At 39.9% G+C, this 16928-nt stretch overlaps 1 protein-coding gene across 6 annotated transcripts in view; it reads left to right on the plus strand.

Moving 5' to 3' along the window:
• The window catches only part of PAX2 (paired box 2), a 62908-nt gene that overhangs the window by 31391 nt on the left and 14589 nt on the right, over positions 1–16928 (plus strand). For all 6 annotated transcript variants that reach the window (XM_075216614.1, XM_075216615.1, XM_075216610.1 and 3 more), the window contains exon 6: positions 14145–14320. In XM_075216614.1, the coding sequence (XP_075072715.1) occupies positions 14145–14320 (176 nt within the window). The remainder of the gene's footprint in view (positions 1–14144; positions 14321–16928) is intronic.

Consider the following 16928-nt stretch of genomic DNA (forward strand, 5'->3'; position numbering starts at 1 on the left):
ATCCAAGTGTGGATAGAAGGAAGAGGAGTTGTTGTGCATCTTTGTGCATGGCAGAGAGAGGAGGGGTGAGAATAAGTCTGGTATCTTGTCACTGCTTCTTCGGCAGGCCAGCCAGAGTCGTTGTGTTAGGTGACATTTGAATTTACAATTCCGCTGAGAAAAGCTATTAATTCACAAATTAACATTTTTCCCTCTCTCTCTCTCTCTCTCTGTCTCACACTCTCTCCCTCTCTCATTCTCCCCCTGTATCTCTCATGGATGTGCAAGCAATTGAAAAGACAAAGGAAATCGCCTTAAGGAAGTGGCTTTACTGCTAGTCTGTCTGTGCAGAGATTGCTACCACTGCTTCTAGATATATAAACCAATTACCTGAACAGCTTTGTGCATGGCAGTCTGCTATTACCTCCTTGTGTAGGCTGGGGAGCTACTGGCAAATAATAATACCCTGTATCTAGTTAATATGAACCAGTATCACCCTATCTACAATCACAGTTCATTACAATACATTCTCCTGGTCTCGGCACAATTAACCTGTTGGCTTGGTTACATGACATTTTCCTATAATGAAAATATGACGCTCTCAAGTTAAGTTCTTTTGTGGCTGAGGGGGTGATGTAACTTAAATGTGACTTGTCTGTAATCTTCAATCTACATAATGTTGCCTCATAATGAATAAGTTCACTGGTTGAAGCATTTTGGCCTGTTCAGTTCAGGGGTGTGGCCAAGAATAATGAACGGTTCTGTGTTTAAAATTAACTTTGTAGTGTCCATGAAATCCGCATATAACAAAACATTCAATTAACCGCAAAGTGTCTCTGGAAAGTCTGTGAGACAATTCATGGCGGAGATTTGACAGAAATCTCCACTTATTTTTTCTCAAAGAGGTGTGAGGAAGAATGAGCAAATATTTCTACCTTAATTGGCGGCAATGTGCGCGGCGCCATGTCCGTGCGCCACATGGTCAGCAATTGAATTCCCGCTATAGACATTTTGATTACCTTGCTGCTCCCTACAGTGTAATTATATAAATAATAAAAAGCCTTCATAGAACAGTTGGTATTCACATGTCAAGGCTGAAAAACAGCACTGCCCAAGAAATAAAACAAAAATAAGGTTTGAACTTTAGTAATTGTGAAAATTGTTCCTTATGGACCTCATTTAGAGTCAGACGCAAAGTCCGTTTTAGGCGCATCCAACAAAAAAACATTATCATGCATGTGCAGAAAGCACCAAATCCGCCTGCATCTTGGACACTTGCATCTAAAACAGACTTTGCGTCCGACTCTAAATGAGGTCCTATATGTCCCTTTAACACCATGTATCCGGAACCACTGGTTAAGACCACAGGCTCCATCAAATATTTAGAGCTAATTTTTTCTCTCCAAGTGCATATGTTCGAAAAAGGTGGGAAAAGTGCTTGGGAGACACGGGTCTTCAAGGGGACAGACTCTTGTACACCCCCGGCTCAGAAGGCTCCAACGGGGTTGAAGGTCTTCCCTTTTCTCTGGCATCTGCTGAAGCTTCAGCAACGGCCTAACTCTTCAGCTCCCCCAGGAGACAGAACTTTCCGAAGGGACAGGGAAGTGCAAGCCACTAGGTCCACACCACCTCCATAGATCTCAGGGAAGAGTTCAATAAGGGGCACCCATATCATCATCATCATTTATTTATATAGCGCCAGCAAATTCCGTATCACCACCCATATCCCAACAATCTGTAAAAAATGCAAAAATGGTGCACAATGACATAGAAATATGTTAAAGGTGAAATAATTCAAATAAGTTCTCATAGGGTCCCAGCTTATCATCCTGAATGTTACAAATCCTTCTCCATGTACAGCCAAAATGCCGTGGCAATGACCAAAAGTGATTTGTGCGAGAATGGCCAGAAGACCAGATGATGCTGCTGGCTGAAGACAGATCAAAACTTGATCTTAGCCAAGAAGCTGAAAGCCATTTATACAACTTAAAAATAAATGTCATACTTCATAGTTGGTATAATGGTTGAAATCAGCCTCAAACACTATTGAGTAGTCGCATTCATGAGACTTTAAAATATAATTCTATTCTTAATTTGCACAATCCCTTAGATATTTTGATATGTGTCTAAAAGAATAATGCTATTATGGTAAAAGAGATTTGTAACTACATGTCCAGACTTAGTAAGCACAGAGCTTTTACTGTAGCCAGAGACATGAAAATGAGCTGTAAATACTAGTTTGTCTCCAGTAAAGTCTTATTCTATTCTGCTCCAGGTACAGTGCCTTTCTGAGCCCTGTATCATAACTACACTGTTATCCCTGGCTAAGAGATGTGCATTAGATACTTGATTAACACTTGATAAAACTTTAATGGTCTAGATGCAACTTTTCAGAAGCTTTGTAAACAGAACCCTTGGGATCAGCGAGTTTCCTTTGGCCTTGTCAAGGCCTAGTCATTAGACAGGAGTCTCACTTACCAAAAGGAAATCTGTCCCGTTCCCAGGATCACTGGCATCACAGATGTATCACTCATCAAAGCCCAAAATTATTACCCCTCCCCTGCAAGTCTTACTTATTTCGGCTCATTGTGCTTCTAAGAACTTTTGCAGTTCAAGTTAAACAGAACAGAAAGCACTAAGTAAATTCTGGACTTTGACATGAATAAAATACCTCATATTGCAGCCTGTTAATAATGTTTGTTTTTGCTTACAGAAAAGGCTGTATTGTCCTATTAAGACTAGTAATAAAAACTCACCTGCTATTTAGATGAGGGGTGGAGGGGGCAGTGAGACCCTCCCACATTCCTGAATATGCTGTTGAAGTTTAGAGATCCCCTGACTTAGGTGAGTTATCTTCCCATCCCACACACTGTAAGAGATGGATAAAAATCACCAAAGGAATCAGCAGGCGGTGCCAGTAACTCAAACCGCTCTGACCGTTCGGTGAACCTAATCCTGGTGACCTTGACAGCACTGGAAGGCAGCCTCAGAAATCCCAACCTTTTCAGAGATGTAGACTGACTGTGGCTCGTGTTCCCTCTTGAAGAGAGCACCAGAGGAGACGAAGAACCTGACTGTAGTTTTCCATTCTTGTATATAAACTGTGCCCCATATCAATGCTTATGTATTTATTTCCTAACAGTTTCCCAGTTACAATAGCAAACCAAGAAAACAGTCTGTTTTAGAGGCAACATTAGTGGAACAAACATGGTGTAGAGACATTTCACAAAGTAGTAACTCATACGCTGTCACAATACACATGAACACTGCGGCCAACTGTGCACTAAATAATATGGTCACTGATTTTATACTGATGTTTTGTATTTCAAAATATTTGTTTCTTTTAAGAGAATATTGAAAACAGGAAGGAAGATTTGTTTTGGCCTATTTTTGCTACCTAAAGAACCTCAGATTCTGATCTTTAGAGCTTACACTCTAATGTGTTTCTCAGTGAAGAACTGTGCTGGAATTAAACATTTAGGGCCTGATTCATTAAGGATCTTAAATGAAGAGGTATCTTATTTCAGTCTCCTGGACAAAACCATGTTACAATGCAAGGGGTGCAAACTAGTTTTCTGTTTTGCACATAAGTTAAATACTGACCTTTTTTTCATGTAGCACACAAATATCAACTTAAAATTTAGTGTACAAAAAAGCTATCAAGTATTTGTGTGCTACATGAAAAACAGTCAGTATTTAACTTATGTGCAAAACAGAAAACTAGTTTGCACCCCTTGCATTGTAACATGGTTTTGTCCAGGAGACTGAAATAAGATACCTCTTCATTTAAGATCCTTAATGAATCAGGCCCTTTGTTTGGATGATTACCAAAATACCCAGTTTGAAATGTGTTGCAAATGTCAATTAGGGACACTTAGCAGTAAACAGAATATTTGCAGCACCGCATCATTTTCAGCAATCAGTGTTGTACTGTATCCACGTCATATATAGAAAAGACGCAAAAGCTAATACGTGTCATGTTCTTACCGTCGACTTCATTCCTCAGCCCACTTTTACTGGCTTTAAATACAAATAGAGAAGACTCATTGCCAATGCCCACAGAAATGTTTGGTGGCACCCACACAGTAATGGAAGATAGGCAGTGTCAGCTATGCACAGAGAATATAAAATAATATGGTTTGTAGAGCAGTGCGCATTAGCAGCATTCCAACCTGACACATAGTACAGAAAAGAGATTTACAGGTAGCTGATTATGAAGTTTGAGTTTTCAAGATAAGGGCCTCATCTCTGTGTGTGTTCATAGATGACAGCAGACAGGCAGAAGGAATATTCTAGTGATTGAAGAACTTGTTTGTTGTTCTTTTAAGCTGTATCTTAGATGATTAATCAAAGAACACTAAGTTAAAACTAGATTGTAAGCCTTCTGGTGTAATTTTTCATTTGCTTTTTATATACTGTATATTGTTATTGATATTTTCAAGAATTAATTTTAAACACTGGCTGTTAAACTGGGTAATATGTGCACTGAACAATTGCATGCATGAATTGTAAGCTCTTGAGAACAAGGGATCTTTTCAGATAAATACAGTATGTGATAATGATGCAAAAGGCACCTAGATGTGAGGCACGTTATATTAGTTGCCCTCTTCCCTTTCATTAATGTATTATACTCCGCTGAAAATAGAACTTAAAGTAGAAAGATTGGTCTGGCCCAGGAGGACAGGTACTGTGGTAATTGTAGGTAATGTGGTAATATGTGTGATAGTTATCACTGGACCCGCTAGAAACACGCTGACTTGTTCTATATATGTGAGGATCTTCCACCTAACTAACTCTTCAGTGCTTGGTATGATAACTATATATTATGTGTATGCATGGATAGTGTCACACAACATTGCTGTAATCTGCTATTTCTGTCTCTGTCTGGAATTATATGGCGATTGTATCAAGTGTTTGGCACCTTTTTATTTATGATTGAATATAACACAACCAGCTTAATCTACTTTATAAGTAATTATTTCTTTATATCTCTCTGTGGTAAAGACCAACTATTTGTCAGTTTGAAATAAGTACTAAAACCATAACTAGTTTATGCTTATGTTGGCATGATTCATATGTAGCTGCATAAAATGCTATGAAATATGACCTAGTGTATGTTATAGTGTGGGTTCTGTTTCGTGAAAAAGTTTAATTATCTGGGGTCTGATTCATTAAGGATCTTAACTTAAGAAACTTCTTATTTCAGTCTCCTGGACAAAACCATGTTACAATTACAATGCAAGGGGTGCAAATTGGTATTCTGTTTTGCACATAAGTTAAATACTGACTGTTTTTTCATGTAGCACACAAATACTTGATAGCTTATTTGTACACTGAAATTTAAAGTTGATATTTGTGTGCTACATGAAAAAACAGTCAGTATTTAACTTATGTGCAAAACAGAAAACTAATTTGCACCCCTTGCATTGTAACATGGTGTTGTCCAGGAGACTGAAATGAGAAGTTTCTTAAGTTAAGATGCTTAATGAATCAGGCCTCGAGTTGTGTTCTGTATTTGTGTGATGTTACTGATATCCGCCATGTTTTGGCTTCTTATCTCTATATGTATCATATGATCAGATCTGTACATAGTTTGGTCTCACTCATTACAGCGTATTTGAGCAGATCCGGCCGTAATTCTGCCCATTTGCCAACAGGCACCAGTAGTGCAGTCGGATGGACTGCATACACGGTAAGATGTCGCCATTGTTTGACCAGATTTACCATCTGTTCCGACCGACATCTGACAGATCCCGTTCAGATGTTGAATGGGAATGATGATTTGCAGATAATTAGCTCTAAAACAGCCCAATTACATGTCAAAATAGCAGCATGCACAGGCCTCTTTAGGGATTAAATCCAATAGATGACTGTGATGAGCCAAGCTAGCTGATAGTGTTAAAGATGACCATTTTATGCGTCTATGTTAAAAAAAGACAGCCCTCATTCAAAACCGCAAATCAATATTAGCAGAAATAGTTATTGAGGGGACCAGTGTTGCTCTGTGTACAGAAAAATAAATGACACATGTCTTTACCAGACAAAATTAGTAACAAATGAAATGATATACAATTTTATTTTCATAAACTAAAATGCATCATGCATTAAGGACTAAAACACAAACAGTAAAATGCTAAACATCTGCAATTACGAGTTTCCACATTTTGTTTTTATTTTTTTCTTCAGTAGCAGTGAGACAATAGGAAGGGGTTAAATGTAGAAATTGGTTTGAATTAGATGGATATCAGAGTGAAGTCCTGTTGTGTTCGCCCGGGCCTCACAATTTGCCACTGTATGTCAGACAAGCAGAATGAAGTGATGAAAAAAAAATGAAAGTGTGGCAGTGTCAGCTCTCGCCGTTGTTCGACAGTGTAAAATTAAATTAATAAAGCCCCCAACACAGGAAAACATAACAGGAAATTAATGGCCCCTACTGTCGCTCTTGATGCAGTCATTTGCAACCCTGCTTTCCGCACCAAAGACTTCATAAATGCAAGCAGTTTCTCTAAACAAGCATAGTTAGAGCTGCATGCTATGTAATTTTTCGCCTTCCTTCAGTCCTTCCAGCTAACAAAGCTGGCATTTGAGATTGGCTTGTGAGGTTCTCTCAGGCTTACTCGTGTTCCACGTTGTTCCGGCCTAAAGGTGCATAGTCACTCAACCTCATGGGTCACAAACCTCTGTGTTAGCTTTTTTGTTTGTGCTTCTACAATCAGTTTAACTGACAGAATTCAGTATAGATATTTACCAGACTGTGGCAGGTCCCAGAATTCCCTGCTATACTGGTGGAGCGCCTATTTTTTTTTTTTTTAATGCCTATATTTGCTGAAGTGGTAGGAGGAACAGGTTGTTAGTCAGTTATTCGTTTCAGGAATCTGTAAATTAAATACATGAACACTGTTAAATTTTAAACGTTCAGAAAATATTAACCATGGTCGTATTCAGGGCCATCTTTTCCATTGGGCACGATGGGCAGCTGCCCGGGGGCCCCACGGGCAAGGGGGCCCCAATGGCACGGCTCTTAATGAGAATAAATAATCCTGCAAAAGAAAATAACCTGCAAAAAAAACCTTCAAGGGTCACTGAGCAAGTACATCTATCTATCTCTATCTCTATATATCTATATCTGTATACATCTATATATCTATATCTATATCTATGGGCCCCGGTGCACTGCTTTGCCCGGGGGCCCATAATGATGCTAAGATGGCCCTAGTCATATTAGTCAAAATAAGTCATTTTGCATTTCATAAATAGACATATACAACAACAACAAAAACACGCAAAGTAACCATGAAGCATATCAAATAAATCAATAACGACTTTATAACAAGGATTTTTTCTTTTGTGAGACTACAAGTTTTTACAGATGGCTGGAGGTACCCATTCTGCGTCCCCTTTGTTATTTAAACAGCTGGAATAGAATTATATTTCCTATCTATTCAGGCCTGTAGTCTAATATACTTTGGTGTTTGTGGCACAAGAAAACAAAGTGACTTCTCCAAAGTTATACGTTGTTATACTGCTATTTGAACCAGTTTGGCCAGCATATTACTGTCATTATTATAAAGTCAAAGCTCTTGACCACTGAGCCAACTAATTCCCCTGAAGTTAGCCACCTTGTTCATTTTATTAGAATATAGACTACAGCAATTTAAAAATCCTGCATTCATGTCCCTTAAACATATGGATAAGTGGTAATCAAATGTGACAGTGACAACAATGTAAAATATAGCAATCAAGCAAGACATCCACTTGTTTACTCTAATTAAATGAGTTTATAACTAACCATCCAGATGAAGAAGAAAGGAAAGTTCAAGTAGTAGAGCATCAAGGACTTGGCCACAGTGACGTTGTGGTTCAGTGGATCTGAACCTTGTTTGTGAAGAAGACTAGGTGGTAATGCTGTCTAGAAAACACATTTATTTCTGATCTGTCACTTCTCTTCACACAAATATCATTTTATACTGAATTCTCTAACATTAACTGTACGCTTTTTATGGTGTGTACATGCTTCGTTCATTTTCCCACAGATAAATAATGTTTTGTAGGGATGTTTTGGAATATCCCTAATGTGTAGTTGGTGAAGCTTTACCTTGTTTGCTGAGCTACCTAGGTGATAGCATACAATTTGTCTTCATGCATAACTTATTAGTCTTCTCTGCTCACTCACTGTAGAGCTTGGTATCCTTTATTCAGCCTTGTTGCATCATCACGCAGTTAGCTGATTCAGTGTTGCATGGACCATTGGCGTCAGTTAACTTTTATGTGATAATGAGAAATATTTTCGGAGCACTGCTTAGAGTGAAATGTCTTCGTGACAAGTACAGATGGAGTAGACTTTAGCTCACTTCATGTTTTACTGTTGTCGTAGGATATCACAGTATGCCCCTATTTCAGTCAATGATGGCAATAACGATCTCTCCAGTTGGGGCAGCACAATGGCTTAGTGGTTAGCACTTCTGCCTCACAGCGCTGGGTTCATGAGTTCAATTCCCAATCATGGCCTTATCTGTGTGGAGTTTGCATGTTCTCCCCGTGTTTGCGTGGGTTTCCTCCAGGTGCTCCGGTTTCCTCCCACACTCCAAAAACATACTAGTAGGTTAATTGGCTGCTATCAAAAATTGACCCTAGTCTCTCTCTATCTCTGTCTGTCTGTGCGTGTATGTTAGGGAATTTATACTGTAAGCTCCAATGGGGCAGGGACTGATGTGGATGAGTACAGCGCTACGGAATCAGTGGTGCTATATAAATAAATGGGGATGATGATGATGATGATACTAACGAGTCTGGTGACCAAAAGGATGCAATAAAGCAGCTCCCTGTGAAACTCACTGACAGTGGTCTGAGAAAACTTCACAAGATCTCAAGCTTTCATTTTCAATTGATATATCAGGCTGTTGCTACGTTTTCCATGAGGACATTAAGGGGGGGATTTAATTCAGGAAGAGGTGCCGCTATGAGTCTCCGGAACAGTCCACGGAGACACATATCGCCAGAGTTTTTACTCAAAACTCCGCTCATTTTCTATTGAGTTCCGATAGAGATGCGATGAGAAAATGAGTGGAAATTCTGTATTGTATTAGAGAGGCGATATCCGGCAGCACCTCGCGGCTAATTGAGCTCCTCCCCAGGAGTCCATGAATTGTCACCCAAGTTAGTAAGACTGATAGTAAAGCTAGGTATACACTACACGGTTTTCGTCCAATAATCGGCTCAATCAGCTGACATACGACCACTCGTTCAAAAGTCTGGTCAGTGTGTGTAGTGACACAATGGTCTAAAGTCTGCCCAAATGGACGATTGTCGCCTCATTTGGTTGGTCGTACTATTTAATATTTTCGTTCCAATCTCGTTTCCGTTGTGTAGTGTGTATAAACTTCCAATCGATGTGTATGAAATTGCAATCATTGCTCATGACAACATGGCTGTAAAAAGTCGATAAAGGGACGTCCGCTCTTCCCTTTATCTTCTAAAACAAGGCTAGTGTGTATGCAGTCCATGGACCGAGCGATCGGACCATCGATACCATGTAAAATCGATCGGCATAAAAAGTTGGTGGAAAATTCTGTAGTGTGTACCCAGCTTTAGTAAGCGAGCACCACTTCTCACAAAGAACTGACTTCAATTGTTATGCAGTGTTGTGCATGATGTAAAAGGGCAGCTTAGCAGTTAAGTGCCTATTTTTCCCATAAACAACAGCGTCCATCCTCTGCAACACCCGCCAGATGCCTGAGGTTGCTGGGAGTTGTAGTTGGAGTAACATCTGGTACAGCCATAGGCTGCATACCCTTGGCCTATATCTTCTATGCAGATTTGCAACCATAGCCTTTAAATCTATGATTAATGAGCTTAATAACTGTAAAGCATTTATGAAAGCAGTAACTGCTCTACAGCATCCCCCTGCATAATGCCGAGCCAATGCTGCGTATGAGGGGCTGAAGAGTGATGACTGATGTCAGATTTCACAACCAAAGCTTCCTACATCTTTTCCCTCCGCTCTGACCGAGAAAGGGAAAGTCATTTTCTGTTTTTGAAGGAATGAATTATCTCTGTGAAGAAAAACACTGCTACAGTATTGATGACTAGTATTATGATTATATGATGTTGTTGTGCTCTGTGCGGGTATTGGTTTAGCTGTTCTCCTGCTCGCTCGCTTGCTGCTGTGAATGACAAACGCTGGGTTATTGATCGCCTTCTGAACTCAGCCCAGCTGATAGAAGGTAATTAATGACTCCATTTGCCTCAGTACCGACGAGAACAATTGAGTTTGAAACTGCAACAACTGCCAACGCTATGAAAGGCCCCCAAGGGGGTGTCCAGGAAAGATGCCTGACACCGGCAGGTTTCAGAGGGAATTAGGAAGTGTGCGGCACTGGTGGGGGTGGAAGTGCAGCAACTACATGCCTTAATAGAACCAGACACAATGTTGCAATTAGATTATTAATTAAAAATAAGATATTCATCTGGGGAAGTCCAGGAGCTTAACCCTGTCATTGCGGTAATGGAGTTTAAAAGTGAAAAGGTATTTAAAAGTGGAAAACAGCATGATATCTTTTTAAATACACAATGCCATGCTTGCATTTCCATATTACTTTTAAAATAATACTTTATAAAATGTGCCGGATTTTATAGAAAAATAAAATTGGGATCTACAGGGTGTATTAATATCAAACGCACCCACAGCATTTTTCACTCAAACTATGTAGCCCAGCAAGAACTTTATACGACCTTTCATTTGTTTGCTTAACTTAACTGTATCATTAATGGAAAAGTACACCATGTGCCAAATAAATGTTACAAGTGCTTACATTTTCTTTTTTACATAATGTTTTTAAATGTACAGATTGTTTCTGTATGTGTTTATTGCCATCTATGGGGGTGTCACACTGGCACTCTGAACACTAGTGGGTGCTAGAGAGCATAGCGCTCAAACTGCTCTGTGCTAACACACGGAAGTGAATCAGGGACGCACTTCCTGTGTAAGTTTTGAAGATGCTGCATCCACCGTTTTTGGAGCGTAAGCACTTCCATGAAATAGGAGATGAGCGTTCCCTAGTCACTTCAATGTGTCCGCATGAACTATGAATACTAGCATTTTTTAATGGAAAGACGCTAGTGTTCAAAGCATTAGAGTGACGTCACCGTTAAACTCTTTTGCAAAATAAATGGTACACTTTCTTCTTTCACTTTTTTAAAGCAATATAATAACACTAGACGAGGTAAAATTGCAATGTAAAACGCAACATACTATAAACCACTATAAAATATATAATATACCCTATGAATTTTGTATAGGCAGGTATAGCCCATTAATGTCTCACTGCTCCTATAAATAACAGCCATATATAAAACTGTATGCACAATAAATGTCCTAGCTTCACAAGGTTAATTACCTTGTTTCTCTCTTTTCCTGCTCCCTACCTCTTTTACTTGGCATTGCATTTTATATTCCCTCTTTAAACCATGCTCCAAACACCAAGTCCACAGTGGGTAAAATAAATAAATAACTGATTGGCGTGCAGAGCAATAACCCCTAAAAGAGCACTATCAGTGGAACATGATTGATCAATTGAATTCCATAGCGGCTGAAAAATGTGGGATTAAGTAGTGTATTATACGCACAATGAGTTGAGGCATGATGTTCATTTCAAGTTCATTTCGCCGGCCCTCTGCCACCAGATCAGGCAATCAATAGGGCTAGCACATATCATATATCATCGCTCCCCGTGCAAGAGAGGGAGCGCCATAATCTCTCGCAAATTTAGACTGACAGATTTGTCGAGATCTGAAAAGGCCCCCTGCATAAATATAGCAGGGGAGGGAGCACGGCTCTGTGAGAAGAAGCCAGGCACACGTACACATATACAAGATCAGACGTCTATCTATTGGGTCACGGCTCTTTTAAAAGCTGATCTTTTCATTTTAAATGCGTGTTAAAACTGAGGTGTGTTAGCGGATGATTCTGACTTTCCAGGGGTCAGTTGTATTTAACCCTAGGGTTATAGTATGTTGCAAGATACTGATGATGTTTCAATCCTACTATAGGGCTTTTATAGAACTGGATTGGATACCCCCTCACCTTTTTTTTATTTTAAATATACTGCACCAAATTATGTTTGCTTTATATTATCCAGAATAAATAATAGGCCTTCAATTTAAAGTAGAGTTGAACGCCACCTACCCCTGGAAAGGGTGTTAATTAACTCCTTATTTTGTGCTGTAAAACACTTTGTAAATCAGGGAATACCTTCAAGTTTGTTGTACCTCATTTCAACATCTTGTGCACATACATAGTCAAATCTTGCTTTAGCTAGTTCGGCTCACACACTGTATTACTGTGGCTAGATTTTTATTCATAGAAGTGTCCAGGTCGTAAAAACCACGATAAGCAGTCACATCAGGGAAAAAATATTTTCCTCTATGCTAAACTGTTTTAGTAACGTTGTAAATGAACTCCTATATGTAAGTGCATTAAAGTGCTAGGGGAGCTTTGAAGATGGAATCTCGCTATAGCGTGTTTTGAAATCTAAGAGTGACCGGTGATCAACTGCACTTTTAGTTATATATTTGTTTCTGACAATATAAATCAGACTGTTCACATGTCCAGTAAGGATTCTTTAGCTATAAAGTGAATATCACTTCAAACTGATATTTGCAGGCTGTGGTGAATAAATCAGCTCTGGGTTGTACTCAAGTCATAAACCTGCACATACTACATATTTTTATTGGAATATGCAGCAAGCTTGTCACCATAAAATAATTGAATCTCTTGTCTAGGACATACACAAGTTTGAATGATGATGGTCTGGACCTCACTAAACCTGTGGGCCCTAAATTGCTGCCCCTGGTCTTAATATAATCTGCAAATGTTTGTAGCTATCAAATGCTGCTACTCCCAGACTTTGAGTTGTGTATAGCTTCCTTCATAATCAACCAATGTATTGCACAGGGGCGCACACAGGGGGGATTTGTGGGTCTCCAGAAACCCCTCCCCTCCGCTAAAGATGTGCCCCTACATAGCGGCACTGTACTATACAGCAGCCGCAGCGCTGTCAAAGAAGCGGACGCTGTATATTACAGTGCTGCCGGAACGTAGCTTCTGCGCATGCTCCCTCATTTTTTGGGGGTTTTTTTTGGGTGGGGGCCCCTGTAGCGGTGTATAGGACCACTAATAGCCCTGTAGTAAACAAAAAAATACTGTGCTGTCTGTGTACCAAAATTAAACAAACTTAAGTTTAATTATAATATTCAGAACCCGTTGCTAAACATTTTATAAAAGAGTAGAAAGAGGAATCAGCGGAGACTATTTCTTCTGGTGTGAATGAAATGATCCTTTGTTACAGGGTCAGGTAAAATGCTGTGGACTTCCTCTAATCAATATCTGATATTTTACATTAGCTTATGAAGGATACTGCTCCATGCTATATAATGTAATATTGATTATATCATATCCCACAATCACCTGCAAAGAATAAGATTTATCGGCCTTAATGTAATCTACCAGCGTTATTCCCACTGGAAAAGATTGGGAGAATACTTGTGCAGTAGATGAAATTTATAGTATGAAATCTAATATACAGCAGTGAACTATGCCTTGCCATACTTTGCAGACATTCAGTCCAAGCTTTGTACCATAGTAAACACATCAACTGAAGAACTAATATTTACCTATGTACTTATATGATCCTGTCTGTATAATGGGTGCTAGATACAGATTTGGTCAAATCGGTAGCACCGAATAAAAGTCCCATTATAAAACACGATGAAAGCTAGCACCAAAAGTGTCTCACTGTACATATCCACCTGTATTCCAAAGCTTAGTATTTCATTTGCTTTCTCAGTTATCTAATTTGACTTGTACATGTCACCTATATATAATGGAGATAACCATTTTGTTGTCTGAACCAATATTCATGAGAATCCAGCCTATAAATTCATTAGGTACTAGTGTGATCACTGAGGCATGAGGTCGTTTGTGCCTCATTCCTTAGGGTTGTCACTTGTTCCTAGTGAATTGGTATGCTGAATCGTGGCTCAGCTTACAAAAATAGCTGCATTCACTGTGTCTCGGTGGCAGGTACCCTTTAAATGCGCTTTGATATAGACTTGATATACATTACGGTAAGACAACGCTCATTCCTGTGCCTTCTTTTGTGCTATAGATGGGTCTGATGGTTCAGTTCCAAACGGAGACTCTCAGAGCAGCGTAGAGAGCTTACGGAAACATCTACGTGCAGACAACTTTACCCAGCAACAGTTAGAAGCGTTAGATCGAGTGTTTGAACGGCCATCGTATCCTGACGTTTTTCAGACTTCAGAACACATCAAATCCGAACAGGTAATGTGATAAACAGAAGGCGATATAAAATAGCATTTATATATGTAAAATAATCACTCACTTGTGAAAAATAGAAAATGATCAGTTATTAATATGTGATATGAGGACCAGAACATTGGTCCTTTCCTGAGCAAGTGAAAGAATAAATATACCTAGGCCTTTAAACATCACAGGCCTCAGATCATTTTAATAATACAATAATGCAAATATAACTCCTACTCCACTGTTTAAACAGCATCTCTGTATGAAGTCTTTGAATGCTTCAAGTATATCCTGGAATTAAATTCCTGCAAAACCCCATGGGGAACGCTCAGGTTATTGCCTTTAAGAATTGTAGCAAGCAACATGCAGCCAAGAAATCTGCCCACAGAAAGATAATAACACAATTTTGTCAACTGGATCTCATCTCCGTGATACTGGGATGAGTGCTCATAACAGGCACTCTCACCTACTTGCTGCCCAATACAACATATGCTTTACTACATTAAAACCAGCTGAATCACAGAATTATCTAAAACCAATCATGATTTCCCAAGAACATCTTTCCTCTGGCTCCCCCCCCTCCCAGTAGGAGAAATATAATGCCCTCACGCAGGGGCAACATGAAAGTGGTGGAGGAGCCACACAGAGGAAGGATGGAGAGCACAGTGCACTCCCTCCTCTTCTGGGTAAGTCATGTGACCTTCCTGCGCTGTGCAGAGGAGGTCACATGATGTGGAAGTCGGCTGCCCTCGTTCTGATATTATCAGAAGCAACTTGACTGGGGGGGGGGGGGCACAGGGGATTGATCGACGGGCTGTCTGTTGCCCACCGCTGCCTCACAGTTACCTCAAAGGATTTTCAGATGGCTGGAGAACTATGATATCATAGAAAGATTCAAATATTGTCAGCACTGCACTGCCACTCAAGGCAGCAGGTGTAGAGTGGCCATCCAGTGAGGTTACTGCCTTCAACTCTGCATCTATTAGTTTTAAATCTCTGTGTTCCTTCTGTTCTCAAGCTGCCTGCAATACTTAGCTACAAAGGATGTTAAAACATGGTTGCCTACTCTCCTGGAGTGTCCGGGAGACTCCCGAATTTCTGGAATTCCTCCCTGACTCCCGGGAGAGCAGGGCAACCTCCTGGATCCTTTCCACTTAATTAGTTAAGTGGTGGGGGCAGGCCTTAGGACACGATTCAGGCATCATTGTGGTCCTGCCCCCTGTTGTTATAAGCCAAAAATGGTTATGACAGTGTAGGGAGTGGGGCCAAATGATGCAATTCGATGAGCCCCCCCCCCATGCCTACCTGCCCCTCAGGCCTCCTGTTAGACAGATTGCCAAAGTTGGCAAGTATGTGTTAAAGTAGAAATATTAAAGGAGTTCTAGTGATGAGGGCAGCATGCCTAAGAGAATAAACTGTAGGTAATCTCTTTTACCTTCTCTGTACAGTTCAGTTCAGATTTGACATTTTTCTGTTGTATCTGTGCTTAAAAAAGAGTGACATGATATAGAATATAGTAACACATAAGTATTTTATTGTAAACGCAAAAATTATTGTTAAACTGTGTTACTCTTATATCAGGGATTACTAACATTGTCGTGCACTTCCTAGTCACTGATGCAAACTGCTGTGTAGTACAAGAGAAGGTCTAGGGGAAATTAGTACTACAGCAAGTGTGGTAATACTCCCACATACTAGGGTATCACTGTCTGTTCACTCGAACAGAAGAAGTAAAAATTAGGACCCCCGCCCCCTCCTGTGTTATGAGGCCAAATATGAAAACTGAATTATAGTAATTAAAAAGAATCACAGGGTTTTGGCTCAATGACACCCACAGCAACCATTTTCTCTAATCTTAAATGTTGCTTATTTTAATAGAATATGAAATAAAACAGAAAAACAAAAAAGTCTTTTAAAAATGACCCAAACTGTAAAACGTGAAATGTAGAAAAGGCCTATCTGAGAGTGCATTATTTTCTTCTCCCAGAGTCCCAGAGTTTATTACAATGGATAACCTTTATTTACTTTCATTAGACTATTAAACGCCAGCACAGTCATTTTTTTCCCCCTGAAACTTAGAGCAGGGCCCATAAAGCAAATCTAAAGCCTAATTGAGTTCATTTTAATTTCTCTCCGATCACAGCGAATTACTCCGGTGATAAATCAGGGGGCAACTTCACCCCCAGTAGAAGGCCTAATTTGCAGCTAATTACGAAACTGATTTCAACAGGAAGATCAATACGAAAAGGAATTGGAAATGACTAGGCTGTGGCGTCCAGGCATAGAGGTGGGGGGGCGTGGATGGAAAAAACGGGGCAAGAAAGAGCAGAAAATCAGTTTTAATTTAATGTAATATTAATCAGGCACAGTTTTTCCTCTCTTTTTTTTTGGTTGCCCTGTTTATTATCCCTTTGAAAAGGCAGCTGTAGAGAGCAATGTCTGTTCCCGAGAAAACCATAATAAGAAGGCAATTACTAGATTGTCTTGGACAGGACACCTTTTCAAATGCAATGACTCCCCTCCCATCCTTCTGTTAGCCATGTGCTCTGGCCCACTCCCCAATTTCATACCCCACTGCACAGGAAGAGGGAGAAAAAGACCAGGGTGATGGGGGAGTGGTCCTTCC

This window comes from Mixophyes fleayi, chromosome 6 (genome assembly GCF_038048845.1).
Source record: "Mixophyes fleayi isolate aMixFle1 chromosome 6, aMixFle1.hap1, whole genome shotgun sequence".
Classification (NCBI taxonomy): domain Eukaryota; kingdom Metazoa; phylum Chordata; class Amphibia; order Anura; family Limnodynastidae; genus Mixophyes; species Mixophyes fleayi.